This window comes from Spermophilus citellus, assembly GCF_964194105.1.
Source record: "Spermophilus citellus genome assembly, chromosome: 7".
Classification (NCBI taxonomy): domain Eukaryota; kingdom Metazoa; phylum Chordata; class Mammalia; order Rodentia; family Sciuridae; genus Spermophilus; species Spermophilus citellus.
In genome coordinates, this window is record NC_138188.1 from 155263306 (window position 1) to 155277455 (window position 14150).

Here is a 14150-nt window from a genome sequence, read left to right on the forward strand (position 1 = left end):
AACGTGCGAGACCCTGGGTTTGATCCTCATCACCACATAAAAATAAATAAATGAAATAAAGGTATTGTGTCCAACTAAAACTAAAAAAAAATATTTAAAAAAATAGAAAAGTTTCCTCTGATGGGCCATAGATGAGGCCCAGTGAGAAGCAGAGGATAAACAGTCATCCCTCAGCATCCTCAGGAGGTGGGTTCTAGAACCCCCAGATACCAAAATCCACAGATGCTCGAGTCCTTATAAAAATGGCCTATATTTGCACATAACCTATGTACCCCCTCCCATGTATTTTAAACCATCTCTAGATTATTTATAATCCTTAATACAATGTAATTGCTATGTAAATAGTTTAGGGAACAATGACAGGGGAAAAAGTCTGTATATGTTCAGTACAGATGTAATTTTTTTTTAAAGAGAGAAAATTTTTTAATATTTTTTAGTTTTCAGTGGATACAACATCTTTATTTTATTTTTATGTGGTGCTGAGGATAGAACCCAGCGCCCCGCACATGCCAGGCGAGCCTGCTACCGCTTGAGCCACATCCCCAGCCCCAGATGTGATTTTTTAAAAATATTTTTTAAAGTTGTAGTTGGACACAATACACATTTCATTTATTTTTATATGGTGCTGAGGATTGAACCAAGTGCGCCTCATACGTGCTAGGCAAGCGCTCTACCGCTGAGCCACAACCCCAGACTCCAGCTATGCTTTTTTTAAAAATATATTTTCAGTCAGTGGTTGGTTGAGTCTTCAGATATGGAACCTCTTGGATGCCGAGGGAGGATTGTATAACAGAAAGAACAGGAAAGAGTTTGAACCTAAAGGGGACAGACCCATTGTTAGAAAGTAAGCTCATCCTCACAGCCCTGCTTAAAGAGGATTATAGCTTCGACAGGGGACAGCAGGTAGGGGCAGGTTCAGAGGAGGCTGAACTGTATTCAGGATGGATCTAATCTAGTGTCCTGGGGCAAGAGGTAGTTGTGGTTTGGGCCTTGAAAGGTGTCCCTCTTGGTTGAAGGCAGCAGCTATGTCAGTGATGCACTCAAAGTCCAGGCCCAGAGCCAATGCCATTTCCAGGGTTTGGGGGGCAGGCTGTCCAAGGCTATTCCCACAGGGGGAAGGGGCTGACTCTGACACCAAACTTCACTGACCAGGAGTCTGCCCTTGCTGTGCCTCTGCAGAAGCACCTTGAGGTCCAGTTGTACAGGCCTCTCACCACTGCAGCTCAGCAGGCATGGGGCTGGCCTGTTGTTCAAGGAAGAGGACAGGAATTATTTGAATAAGTAAAATGCTCCCCTTTCTAGTATTTTCCAAAAAAGAAATGCCTCATTCTACTTTATAAATGACTAATCAACAGGATTAATACTTGTACTAACTTGGGGTTTAATTTATAGTCAAGCTAAGCACACAAACAACATTTTTGAGCTGTGAGGAATGTTATATATCACCTGTAATAGGGCATTATCTATGATCCACTAGCCAAACCCATCCACTCCCTGCTTTTGTCTGTGAGCCAAGAATAGTTTTTACATCTTTAAATAATTGTGGGGAAAAATGCTATTTTATCACATGTGAAACTTTTATGAAATTCAAATTTCAATGTCCACAACCTTTTACTGGAACCCAGCAAGGCTCACTCATTTATGTATCATCTAAGGCTGCTTTCACACTACATGGCAGAACTGAATAGTTGCAAGAGAGACTGTGGGGCCCCTAAAGTCTTAAATATTTACCACCTGGCCCTCTATGGAAAGTTTGCTGACTCCTGATCCATTCAATGAAATGGATATTTTGTGAGAACAAACACACCTACTCCTGTTATTTAGTTTATGCAGTGACAGGTTGACCTATTTAATACAGAGGTCAGGAGTCATGAACTATAGGAGAGGGACATTTAATTCTTCTGTGTCCTCTATAAAGCACATGATGCACTCTGCATCAGGGAAGGTGTGTCATCCTTAAAGAAAAGCAGCATCTTGAGGGACGGAAGAGCTGCCTGTTCAGCCATTCACCACCAGATCTTCCCCAGAAGCATTTCTCAGTAGAGCCTTGGGCCTTGTATACCATCTTAGTCTCTCAGCGACCTGTGTCACTGCCCTGGCACAACTTAGCTATGAACGTGACAGAAGACTAGACACAGAGTGTAGGAGGATGCAGACAAATGGAGGAGAGCACACTCTGTACCAAGAATTTGTCCTGCAGAGATCATGCAGATTAGGTGGGCTGAGGCCCCTGCTAGCCTATAAGGAAACTGTGTGAATTAGATAAAGGCATCTATCTTCAACACTTTATTTCCAAATGCCACAGATTTTCTTTTTAACAGACACACTGCTTGCCTGGTCTATGAATGGTGGCCCCTAGAGCTCTGCGGTACATACTGGTAAGGACTGGATGCTGCAGCCCTGGGAGGTACAGCATTGGGGTGAGCTCACCACTGTACGGGATGGTGCAGAGATCCAAGATGAAGGACAGAGAAGTTTCCGGAGGAGATGGTGGGCATGGGGGTGGAGAGATAAGGCCCTGGGGCAGGACATAGAGACACGGTAGGGACAGAGAAGGGAGACTTCTGTTGATAGGACATTGACTGATTTCCTACCCTGGAGAAATGAGTATTGCCCTCTCACCCAGAAACTAACTGCCTGCATGCGGAACAGCTCAGTTTCTAGCTGGTGACTGTAACATCCAACTCTGTGACTCATTTCATTTTACATTTTTTCTGTTCATAGTGTTCAGATTAAGTCTGCAGAGTTACTGTGCGGTCACATCTCTCTGTGAGGTGTCCCACAGCTCTCCAAAGTATATTTACTGTCTGCCAAATAGCCTGCATTGGATGTGAGAACATCCTAGCCTGAGCTTCTGTTCCGTGAGAACTGAGGCTCAACCCGGGCATTCTCCAGGTCATCCTGCCTGGAACTTCCTGCCCTTCACTGCTGAAGAAGCCTCCCTGGAGGAGGTGCCAAGAGTCAAAGTGGTTCCTTCCTCCCTTATTTTGGTTTATGGTGAGGGAAGACAGCAGGCTTCACCTGGGAGGGTGTGGGAACCAATCCGTGGGTGCTAGTGACCTAGGGCTTGGAACAGCCTATTACTCTGGAGAATGCTGTTTGGGGTGCCTTGCCAGCACTAAGGAAACTGAAAATGGTGCAACCTAAAATTCATCCCAGTGTGGAAATACAGGGGTCCTCAATTATTAAAAAAAGGGGGGGCCGGGGGTAGGGGGAGAAACAGATGGCTAGGGTTACTTTACATTCATACAGCCAGTTACAACATAAAATCACTTTCAAAAGACATTAACTGTTTTTCTTTTAATTAAAACATGGTATAAATAACAAGTATAATAAATATAAATACTAACACATTTCATATTTGCATTCAGGGAAATATAAACATATGATATATTCTCTGTGGATAAGTTCATTTAGGTACTTGAAAAGCATAAGAAGCCAGATGACAGAAATATAATACTAGCCACTTGGGAGGTTGAGGCAGGAGGATTACAATTTCTAAGCCAACCTGGGCAACTGAGCAAGACCTGGTCTCAAAATAAAACAAAAAGGTCTGGGAGATAACTCAGAGGCAGAAAGCTCCCAGGTTCAATTCCCAGAAACACACACACACACACACACACACACACACACACAATACTGTATGAATATTCATTTTGGGGGGAAAATACACACAGAAGCATTCAAGCATAAAAAGGCATCAGTCTGCAACATATTATCAAACACTTCAGAAAAAAAATAAAGCAATTATGGTAAAAAGTTAACATTCGGGAAATCTGAAGGTTATACAGAATTTTTTTTAAATTTTCTGTCTTAGGTTATTTAAAAATAAAAAGTTAATCTATATCTATACATTTACAACTTTTGTGGCTGGATATAAACACAGTGCACTTAATGTCATACTAAATCACTTTTGGCAACCGGAGTAGAAACAGATGAAAATAACCTGTTTTTAGAGTGTTCTCTCTGGTTTTCAGTCCATACCTCTAGGATAAGAGGCCAAGATGCTCCCAAATCAAAAATTTCATACACTCTACATTGGCACAAGGGTCTAGACTACATGCCCTGCAGTATTTACCTGTAGAAATTTAAAACATCCTATTTGTCACAGATAAAATATTTGGAAAGGCATGTATTTTCATCTAAAAATCCTACAAAAAAGCTATTTAAGTGGTGATAAAATCGTTACAAAATAATCAGCACCTGCAGGCTCAAAACAACAAAAACTAGTAAACTTGAGACGCTCGTTTTTCTTAGCGTGTCTCGCCACCTTGTGGCCAAAAGCTGAAAGACATCAGAGGAGGAAGGAAACCTCTCTTTAGAGGCAAAGCCATGGGGAGGGTCAGAGGGGCCCAAGTTTATTTTTCCCTATTTCCAGGAACTGTGCAGGGCATTTCCTCAGAATAATTCTCAAACACACCAATAGGGAAACAGTCTCAGGGTCACATAGCTAATAAGTGGCAGAGGTAGAATGAGGGAGAAGTAAACCCACCTAACCATAAATCTACAGCCCCCAAGAATCCCGACTTCAAACCAGAATTCTCTAGAAACCAAAACTAGAGGTATTCTCCTACTGTCCCCCTCATTGACATTTTTATTCCCTAAAATCAGGCTGGCAGTGGTTTTTCCCAAAGCCTGGGCTTGGGTTAATTCTATATTCTCCTAAAGCCACCATAACAGCAGCAGTTTCCTCAAATTATATTTCTCAAATGTCATGAGATCAACTTCTGGGTCTCAAGTATGGAAGGTACAATATAACTGACTCTTTCCTTCTAAAAACTTACTGCACATTTTTGAAGAGCTGTAAGGGAGAAAAAATGTACGGAAGGTTGAGAGGATATTTTGACCTAGTTCAACCCAGGGATTCAGCCCAGGGTCTGCCATACTTCTTGGACATGTTTTCCTGGGTCCTGAGAGGATACAAATGCTTTATATATATATATATATATATATATATATATATATATATATATATATATTATATATATATTATATACATATATCTGGGAAAATGCTGGTGGCATGAAGAGTGGGTTTGGGGGGTCAAGAGGGCTGAGTCAGGATTCCAATCAGTAAGATACTTGACCTCTCTGATCAAAGCTTTTTTCTCTGAATTGTGAGAATGGTAGGTGACCCCAGGTGAGAGAGTTCTCAGTGCTGTGTTAAGTGACCCCAGGTGAGAGAGTTCTCAGTGCTGTGTTGAGTGACCCCAGGTGAGAGAGTTCTCAGTGCTGTGTCAAGCAAGAGAATGATGCTAAAACAAGGTCCTAACATGGAATGATTAAGCTAGTAGTATTAAGAGGGGGAAAAATGATGGGCCATCATAGGAATGATGAAAAAAATAACAGTATTAAAGAAAAATAAGTCATTAGAAACTCCTTAGCTACAGTACAACTTCATTATTCATGCTCTGTAATTGCAAGTTCACCTACTTGCTAAAATGTATTTGTTAAGGTACTTCATGCTTAATGAAACTTCGTTTATTGTTGAATTGGAATCAGTATTTGATGGTATTTCTGGATCACTCGAGTATATGTGCAGAGACTAAGTCACCTGATGAGCTGAGGCAAGCAAAGCAAGGTTCTCCCTGCCTTCTCCTTTCCGCTTTCCCACTGTGAACAGCGACCCTTTCAGCCTGCTCAGCACCAGTGTTTTCCACACTTGGGTTCTTTCTGTGGGTGATTTCCAGCTTAAAAAATGGCCTCCCCGAGTATTGCTGAAGTGCTGTCCAGCAGTGTGCCTTAGGGAGATCTGTTAGGGGTTATGGCGAACAAGGAAGCTTAAGCACATGTTATGGCACCACAGATCCAATGGAGGTGAGTCAACAATATATATCAAATAAGGTGTCTTTAGACATAATACACATAACACAGAGTTTTATATTCATCAGCCAAACACAATATTGAGACCAGCAGCTCTCAGGAACCTACCCTGTCTCTCCCCTAGAGACGATGAATTCGAGACAGTGCTCTCGAATTCAGAGTCCACTGCAACTTTATAGAACCCACCTACTGAGAATATCAAGAATTGACTATACTTGGAAAGTTTCAAATTTAAGGTAAAAGGGAAAGAGGTGGAGGACAAAATATTTTGGAACTGGTAATAATGAAATCCAGGGGATGGGTTAAAATGAGACATTAATTAACTTAATTTAATCACTCCATGTTGTATTCAAACATCCTATACCACTCTGCACCTCATCAATTCATAAACTATAATTTATCAATACATAATTTTTAAAAGTATGAATTTTTTAAAAAGGAATTCAGGCATGAGACCCTTTGGATATTAAACCACAAGACTCAGCACACAAATTAGTTCACTTATAACAAAATGGAAAATTATTATTTCTAAGAAAATAGGGATGGGCTATGAAAACAAAAATCATGTCACGATTCCCTCAAGGTTAAAAAAAAGACTCTAGGATTAAATAAGCATGTTCTGATTTTCTTCAATAATTCTTCAGAAAAACATTGCAACTATCAAACACAGCAGGGTATTCTTTTATTCTCAGAGAAATAAGGAAAAATAATCAACTGAGTGACTCAATTGCTGGGCTGGGGCTGTAGGTACAGCACATGCTTGGCATGCACAAGGCCCTGGGTTTGTTGCCCAGCATCAAAAAAATACTAATTTCTACTTCAAGTAGTTTCTACTTCAATTTCTCATCTTTCCTATCTTAACAAATGATACAGTGAAGAAATTGATTTGAATAGCACAACCTTAACTGGAGTATCTTCTAACAAAATGTAAGGCAGTGCACAATAGTGCATACCTGTAATCCCAGCAACTCAGGAGGCTGAGGCAGGAGGATTACAAGTTCAAGGCCAGCCTGGATATCTTAGCAAGATCCTGTTTCAAAATTTAAAAATTTTAAAAGGCTGTGAGTGCACGGGGGATGTGGCTCAGGGATAGAGCACTTCCCTAGCATGGCAAGGCCATCTTCAATCCTTAGAACAGCAAAAAAAAAAAAAAAAAAAAAAAAGTCTACAGAATAAAATTAGCCTTAGGTGTTTCTCCTCCAGGGCTTAATTGAGTTATCACTTGACCTTAAAATACGTAAAAGTAGCCCCAAACTTCCACAAACTTTAACCAAAATCCAATTGAGTGCTGATAGGAGAGAAGCATGGAAGAATTAGGATAAATTTATACAACTGGCAGAAATTCATCTGAAGGAATTTTAATCTATAAAAAAGCAATGCAAACAAATACTCTTGAGTTGACATCATACCAGACACCCTTCTTCTATCAGGGAAAAATAGAGAACATGAGTTCACTGTGTCTGCATTGAACACTCCAGGGTTCTTGCTGAAGAGGACAAGTTAGTGGTTTGAATTGACCTTTCAGTCCTCAAAACTCATTATGGTAATGCATGTCAATGTCTTAGGAGAAAAAATTATATAATGGGAAAATCCAGCCTGTTTTTTTTTTTTTAATCAATGGAAACACAAAGACTACAACAAGGATCTTAGAGACAGTTTATACAATAGAATACTCTGATAATGGTAGTCCACATGAAAAAGACATTCAGACTCAACAGCCACTGAACCTGGGTAACAGCGAGACCTTTATTAAGGGAATCACATGTGTCTTTAAATGATTACCAAGGATCCTACTAACTCACAGTCTCTGTGAGGTGGATACTAACATTATCTCTCTTTTTCTTTAATGAGAAAATAAACACAGGAAATTAAATGACTTGCTCACAATTAAAAAGCAAATTCATGTCAGAGTCAAGAACAGAAAAGACCACACCACCACTTTCAGTCGGTCTTCAGGGATGCCCTTCATAAACCTTTACACCAACATCTTACAGTCTTGGCATTATTTCTCCTTATTTTATAAGGACGAACTGTTTTGTTGTTCAGTATACTTAAACAAGTAAAAGTGAACAGCAAACCAATCTTTATGGTCCGTTTTCTCCAACACACAATATTAAATGTATGAGCAGTCATGTGCATTACGACAGGTGATAAGGCTGGGAACAAGTCATCAGTCTTATGATTGATTCTCTGGAAGCAAGACAAAGCTTACTGCCATTTTAGGAAACAAGAAAGAAGTAAGATGGCATTTAGACAAAAGGCACAGCTTTCTGCAATTGCTTCATTCGCTGCCCACAGCAAGTCCTCTCAGAGAGGAGACAGGAGTTATGCAAGATAAGGCTTGCATTAGAAGTTGCATATACTACCATTGTACCATTCTGTTTTACAGCAAAAGGCTCTATAAAACCCCTCTGGGGAAAAGTGCAACATAAAATCTTTATAACAAAGGAAAGCAAAAGTGTCCCAAAAGGCCCATAGGAATATACAGTGCAAATACAGGATTTCAAACTTGGTAAAGAAGTTTTGGATAAGAGTGAACTTTTAGTTGAAGATAAATTTTGTAGCAACTGTTCACCCAAAGCTTGAGAGCCAGAACAAAAAGAGACTTGCAATCTGTCTCTAAATGGATGAAATGCCTAAATTTTCACTAGGTCATAAAATCTTGTCTGGAAAGAAGCTTTATCTTTAAACTAGTTTTTTTTTTTTTTTTTTTTTTTTAAATATGGTTCATGCTTCTAAACTGCAGCTGTCTCAAGCTTGCCTGCTATGGAACCATGTAATGTCAGATAATGACAGGCTGTCAAAAGATAACCTGGTAGATCATTTAAGCTGCTTTTACAGGAAGAACATGCTGAGCTGCCTTATAGCCTTTACATTAACCATACAAACAGAGTTTATATGATTATCCACTATCCTTTCCCAGATAAAGTCATATTAAAGGAATTCTTTTTAAAAGAAACTTTCAAACTAGTCCTTTGGGCATTTAAAAAATCTTCATATAAAAGTCCACTTCTTTAATATATAGGAACAAACATTTTCCCTTAAAAAATCCCATTTGTAAGCCAAAATAAATTACAACTTGCAGAAATACCTTTTTTAATGGCTCAATGCTTACTCCAATGTACATGGAGCTATATTTTTTGCACATCTTCAGAAACTGGAGACACTGAGACAGAGTATTTACCTCCAAACATGATGACATAACCCTGGCTCAGGGAACAGATCAAGCTCTAAGTCTCGGGAATAAAAAACTGATACTCATCATCCAATCTATACAGTCTTATATTATGTACATATTAACAGTCTAGTCAATGAAAAAAAAGGACAGGAATTTCAGAAAACTATTTCGAAACTCAGGCATAAAAATGTAAAGAAACTAAACATTTAATGTACAATCTATTCCATTTGGCAATGTGTAAATTATATCAAGAGATAAAAACCTATCTACAAATAGGATATAACAAAAGGAAAATGTGATTTAAGAAGTGATCTCAGGTCCAGAGCTCTTCAGTTCTTCCAAATTTGTAGATCAGAGTGCTTAAAAAAATACGAATACAAATCATGAGAAACAAATGAATGAGTGACACAGAATCTGTTTTCTAAATATACTTTGATGGGTACTTTGCATTCATTTATAAAACTAAATGAAAGATCATGGTGGAGGTATCTAAATTCACTTATTTTGTAAAGCAGCTTAATCATGATGGCTGAGTTTAAGTATTCCTTCTTAAAGCCTAGAAAGTTATTACATAGGAAACTTGTAGGGGAAAGAGACATTTCTCATAGTGGCAGTCCTTGGGGCCATTTTACATCTCAGGGGCCCGCTATATCTGAATTACAGTCACCAAAGCTTCTTTATTCTTTTAACAAATCATTATTGTGTGCTCAGGACTGGCTACATGTCAGGCCCTGGCTAAGTGTTGGGATATGACTGAGTCAAAATGCACAAATTTGCTTCCTAATGCAGCTAAAAGCCTAGGGAGGATGACAATCAATTAAATGTAAAAGTCCAACTGAAAAAAAAAAAAAGCCACAAAGGAGCAGCACACAAATAACATAAGAGGGAAATATAAGGATGTGACCTACTCAGAAAAGTCAATAAAATTTTCCTGAGGAAGTGGTGACTGAACCAAGATCCAAAAGAAGCTGGAGGAAGGAACAGAGATGGGACCATGAAGACATGCTGTATGTGTTGAATTTGAAATGTCAACAACCCGAGCAGAGATGTTAAGTAAGAATCTAGATAGAGTTTAGACCTGGAAACACACCCACAACTCATCGGCATATAAGCAATAACTGAAATTCTAAGCATAAATGAGCTCATCTAGAGAGGAGAAGAGCAAGAAGACAAGAGTGAGCCTAGAACAGAGCCTTAAGAAACTTTAAAAGGTATGGTCAGGGAATGTGTGTCAGCTTGCAGGAGTGGCCAGTAGGAGGGGCTGTGACCCAATGTGCTATTCCTGGTGCTGAGAAGAGGCCTAGCACATGGACACACAAAGGCTGGCCTGACAATTTGCCAGCCCCTGGGCCCAGCACACAGGTGATGCAGCTGTCACTGTCCACCTGAGCACAAGTCTTAATGTACACAAGGTTCTTGCTCATCCAGCTGTCATTTATGTGGATTTATCTACCACCTCAAACAAGTGCACTTAAATCTAAACAAACAACTGAACTTAAATCTAATCCCTAAAAAATACTGCCTAAAATGTCCTCATGAAAATTTACTGGATCTCCCGAAGGCTGTCAGTCACATGCCAAGAAATACGATCACAAAATAGCAGGAACTCAAACATCTTTCAAAATCAGGAGTGTCCAGGCAACAGTGCAGTAAGAGGAAACCCAGATAAAACATGGGCGTCTCCCTGAGTTCTGAGTACAGGGAACCCAGAGTGGTGACTTCAAGGCAAAGTACAGAAAGTCATGCAGAGGGAACCCAGGAGAGCCATGGGGTAGCCACTGCATCTTCACTGAGTACTGATCAGCAGGTACACTGAGGAAACTACGCAAGCAGGAAAAGAAAAGCCCCCTGGGTCCCACAGGGCTGGGAGGAACGCCCCGTTTCCCACACAGAGTGGAGACACTTCAGGACACATGGAACATCAGAGTATAGGAAGGAACATTCAGAGGTAGTACTAGAAAGGGGACAAATTAGTCCTGGACAAAAGTTGCTCTGGTCTTGCCTAACCAAGCTTTAAAAGAAAAAAAAAAAAAAGAAAAAGAAAAGACTTGATAGGGTCAAGCGATTTCCAAGTGACCTAACTGCATCCCAGAACAAAGTTGAAAAATATTTGTGAAATAAAAAATCCAACCCCAACAAATTGCATGTAAAGCAGCAAGTAGGTGAAAATAGATGCAAACTGAAAAGTAAACAGAAGCAGAAATAATCAACAGAAGCAAACCCAGAAATGACAAAGGCAATTAGACAAAGGCAATGAAATAGTTGGAAACATACCCAGTATGACCAAGAGGATAGAAGAAGGCAAGAGTACGTAAAGGAGAGACAAGGAAAATATAAAAAGACTTAAATCAAGCTTCTAGAGATGATAAATATAATATGTGGTATAAAAATGTCACAGGATGGGATTAACAGTAGATTAGAAGTCTATGAGTCTAGACTTCTGTTAGGAGTCCATTAGAAGTGAGCCTAAAGATCCAACAGTAGACACTGTTCAGACTGAACCAGTGAGAGAAAAACAACAACTGAATATGAGTGAGCTGCACCAGGACTGGTGGCAGGTGCAGTGGGTCCAGCTACTCGGAGGCTGAGGCAGGAGGAGTTCAAGGCCAGTCTGGGCCACATGGTGTGAGATCCTATCTCTTTAAAAAGAGGAGGAGGAAGAGGAGGAGGTGGGGAGAAGGAGAAGCAGAAGAAGTGGAAGCAGAAGCAGAAACAGCAAAAGAAACAGAAGCAGCAGAAGAAGAAGCAGAAGCTGAAGCAGAAACTGCAGCAGCAGAAGCAGAAACTGCAGCAGCAGAAGCAGCAGTAGAAACAGAAGCAGAAGAAGCAGAAGCAGAAACTACAGAAGCAGAAGCAGCAGCAAAGAAGCAGAAGAAAAAACTGCAGAAGCAGAAGCAGCAGTAGCAGCAGAAGCAGAACCACAGAAGCAGCAGCAGCAGCAGCATCAGAAGCAGCAGCAGAAGTAGAAACAGAAGAAGCAGAGAAGGAGGAGGAGGAAGCACTGATGCAGAAGAAGAAGAGGAGGAAGAAGGGAGAGGAGGAAGAGAAGGAGGACGGGGGAATATTTGAAGAAATAAGGGCTGAAAAGAGTCCAAATTTGACGAAAACCATAAACCACAAATCCAAGAAACTCAATAAACTCTAATCAGAAGAAATATGAAGAAACTGCACCACAGCACATCATAACTCTATTGCTTCTTTGTGTCAAAGTTCTTCAAGGCTTAGATCTTACTTAACGGATGCCTAAAATACCTATGTTGACAGCAAGACATTTGCTCTGAAACACAGAATAATACAGGTGTCACTCTGGAGGTGGAGGCTTCTTAGAAGATTTCCCCTAAAAGAACACTTTGGGGGGTGAGCAGGGAGTACTGAGAAATAGACTCAGGGGCACTCAACCAATGAGCCACATTCCCAGTCTTATTTTGTATTTTATTTAGAGACAGGGTCTCACTGAGTTGCTAAGCACCTCGCAGTTGCTGAGGCTGGCTTTGAATTCATGATCCCCCTGACTCAGCCTCCAGGCCACTGGGATTATAGGTATATGCCACTGTGCCCAGCTTCCTTTTTATTTTTGAGATAGGATCGACTCAGATGCCCAGGCTGCCTGGCACTTGTAATCTTCCTGTCTCAGCCTCTTGAGTTGCTAAGATTACAGATGTGCACCATCACACCTGTAATATCATTTTATACCTGCTTCAATTTATCTTAAGAACTCAATTAGAAAGCTCAAATCCGGGGCTGGGGATGTGGCTCAGGTGGTAGCACGCTCGCCTGGCATGCGTGCGGCCCGGGTTCGATCCTCAGCACCACATACCAACAAAGATGTTGTGTCCGCCGAGAACTAAAAAATAAATATTAAAAATTCTCTCTCACACTCTCTCTCCTCTCTCACACTCTCTCTCCTCTCTCACTCTCTCTTTAAAAAAAAAAAAAGAAAAGAAAGCTCAAATCCTATCAGGGTTGGGATATAACATGCATATTATGTATTAATTCTAATTTTTCCTTTTTCTTATTTTTCATAAAGGTACACATGTGTTGTTTTTGTTGTAGTTTAATAAAGCAAGTGTCTAGGTTCAAATCCCTGCTTGCATTTACTATCTGGGTATCGTTAAGTAAGCTCTGAACCTTATTTCCTTATCTATAAAATGGGACTAACACCTGTTATACATATATTGAAGTATTAAATGGTAACATATATATTATTATGAATTAAAAGGTAACATATATATAAAGTATCCAGCTGAGGTCTTGGCACATGGCAGGACCTCTAATTAAAAGGCCTGTATGTGCTCTTATGTAATAGTGGCATTTTTTTATTGTTTCAAGCAGTCCTATCCTTTCTAACTAATACAAGGGACTCCTGTATGTTCCATGCACATGCTGCTCTTATAGAAGAACTGACATTTCTGTGTTACAGAAGTAAAGAAATTAAGCAACTTACCTAAAAAATATAAGAGCATTTTGAAAAAAGACAGCTAGTCCCGGATAAACATCAGTATCTGCACATGCAAAGTAAAATGGATTAGAAGATTACAAAGACAAATGGCAGTAAGAAAGTCGGTGACAATCATAATGACATACTCTACATATTAGAACATACTACTGTTATTAATACACCAACTCTAAGACATCCATAATGAAACTGAAATAATAAAACACCAATTTCATTCTCCCAAAGATGGCTCTTAGCAGATTTTCTTTTTGTCTAAAGTAATTGCTATGGTTTTAACTATTTTGATCCCAAAAGTTTGAGACCAGCCTGGGCAATCTAACAAGACCCAGTTTCAAAAACAAAACAAACCAGTGCTAAAGAATCAGGGTTTTTTTGTTTGTTTTGTTTTGTTTTTTGGTGAGGTTGGGGAATACTGGAGTTAAGATTAGGAGAATTTTGCCACTGAGCTACATCCCCAGTCCTTTCTATTTTTTATTTTGATGCAGGGTCTAACCAAGTTGCTAAGGCTGGCTTCCAACGTGCCATCTCCTCAGCCTCCTGAATGGCTAAGATATAAGTATGTGCCACCACACCTGGCCAGCTTGTCCCTTTGCTTCCTATGACCAATACAGAAATATAAAATGGGGTTTGGAATGTAGCAATTCTCTAGAAATTTAAAATGATAGAAAGATACAAAATAAAATTTTAATTTTTT

General features: G+C 39.8%; 1 protein-coding gene and 1 long non-coding RNA gene across 4 annotated transcripts in view; one reads left to right on the plus strand and one right to left on the minus strand.

Moving 5' to 3' along the window:
• Nucleotides 1-4952: 4952 nt before the first annotated feature.
• LOC308652677 lies at nucleotides 4953-8520 on the plus strand. Its single transcript, XR_014022892.1, has 2 exons — nucleotides 4953-5139; nucleotides 5177-8520. It is a non-coding gene; the product is annotated as an uncharacterized lncRNA (long non-coding RNA).
• The window catches only part of TMEM50B (transmembrane protein 50B), a 44097-nt gene continuing 37488 nt past the window's right edge, over nucleotides 7542-14150 (minus strand). For 2 of the 3 annotated variants that reach the window (XM_081300714.1, XM_081300716.1), the window contains 2 exons: nucleotides 13445-13502; nucleotides 7542-9359 (listed from right to left, as the gene is read on the minus strand). In XM_081300714.1, coding sequence (XP_081156840.1) covers nucleotides 9314-9359; nucleotides 13445-13502 — 104 coding nt within the window. In that variant the 3' untranslated portion in view covers nucleotides 7542-9313. The remainder of the gene's footprint in view (nucleotides 9360-13444; nucleotides 13503-14150) is intronic. The other variant, XM_081300715.1, reaches the window with a different exon arrangement.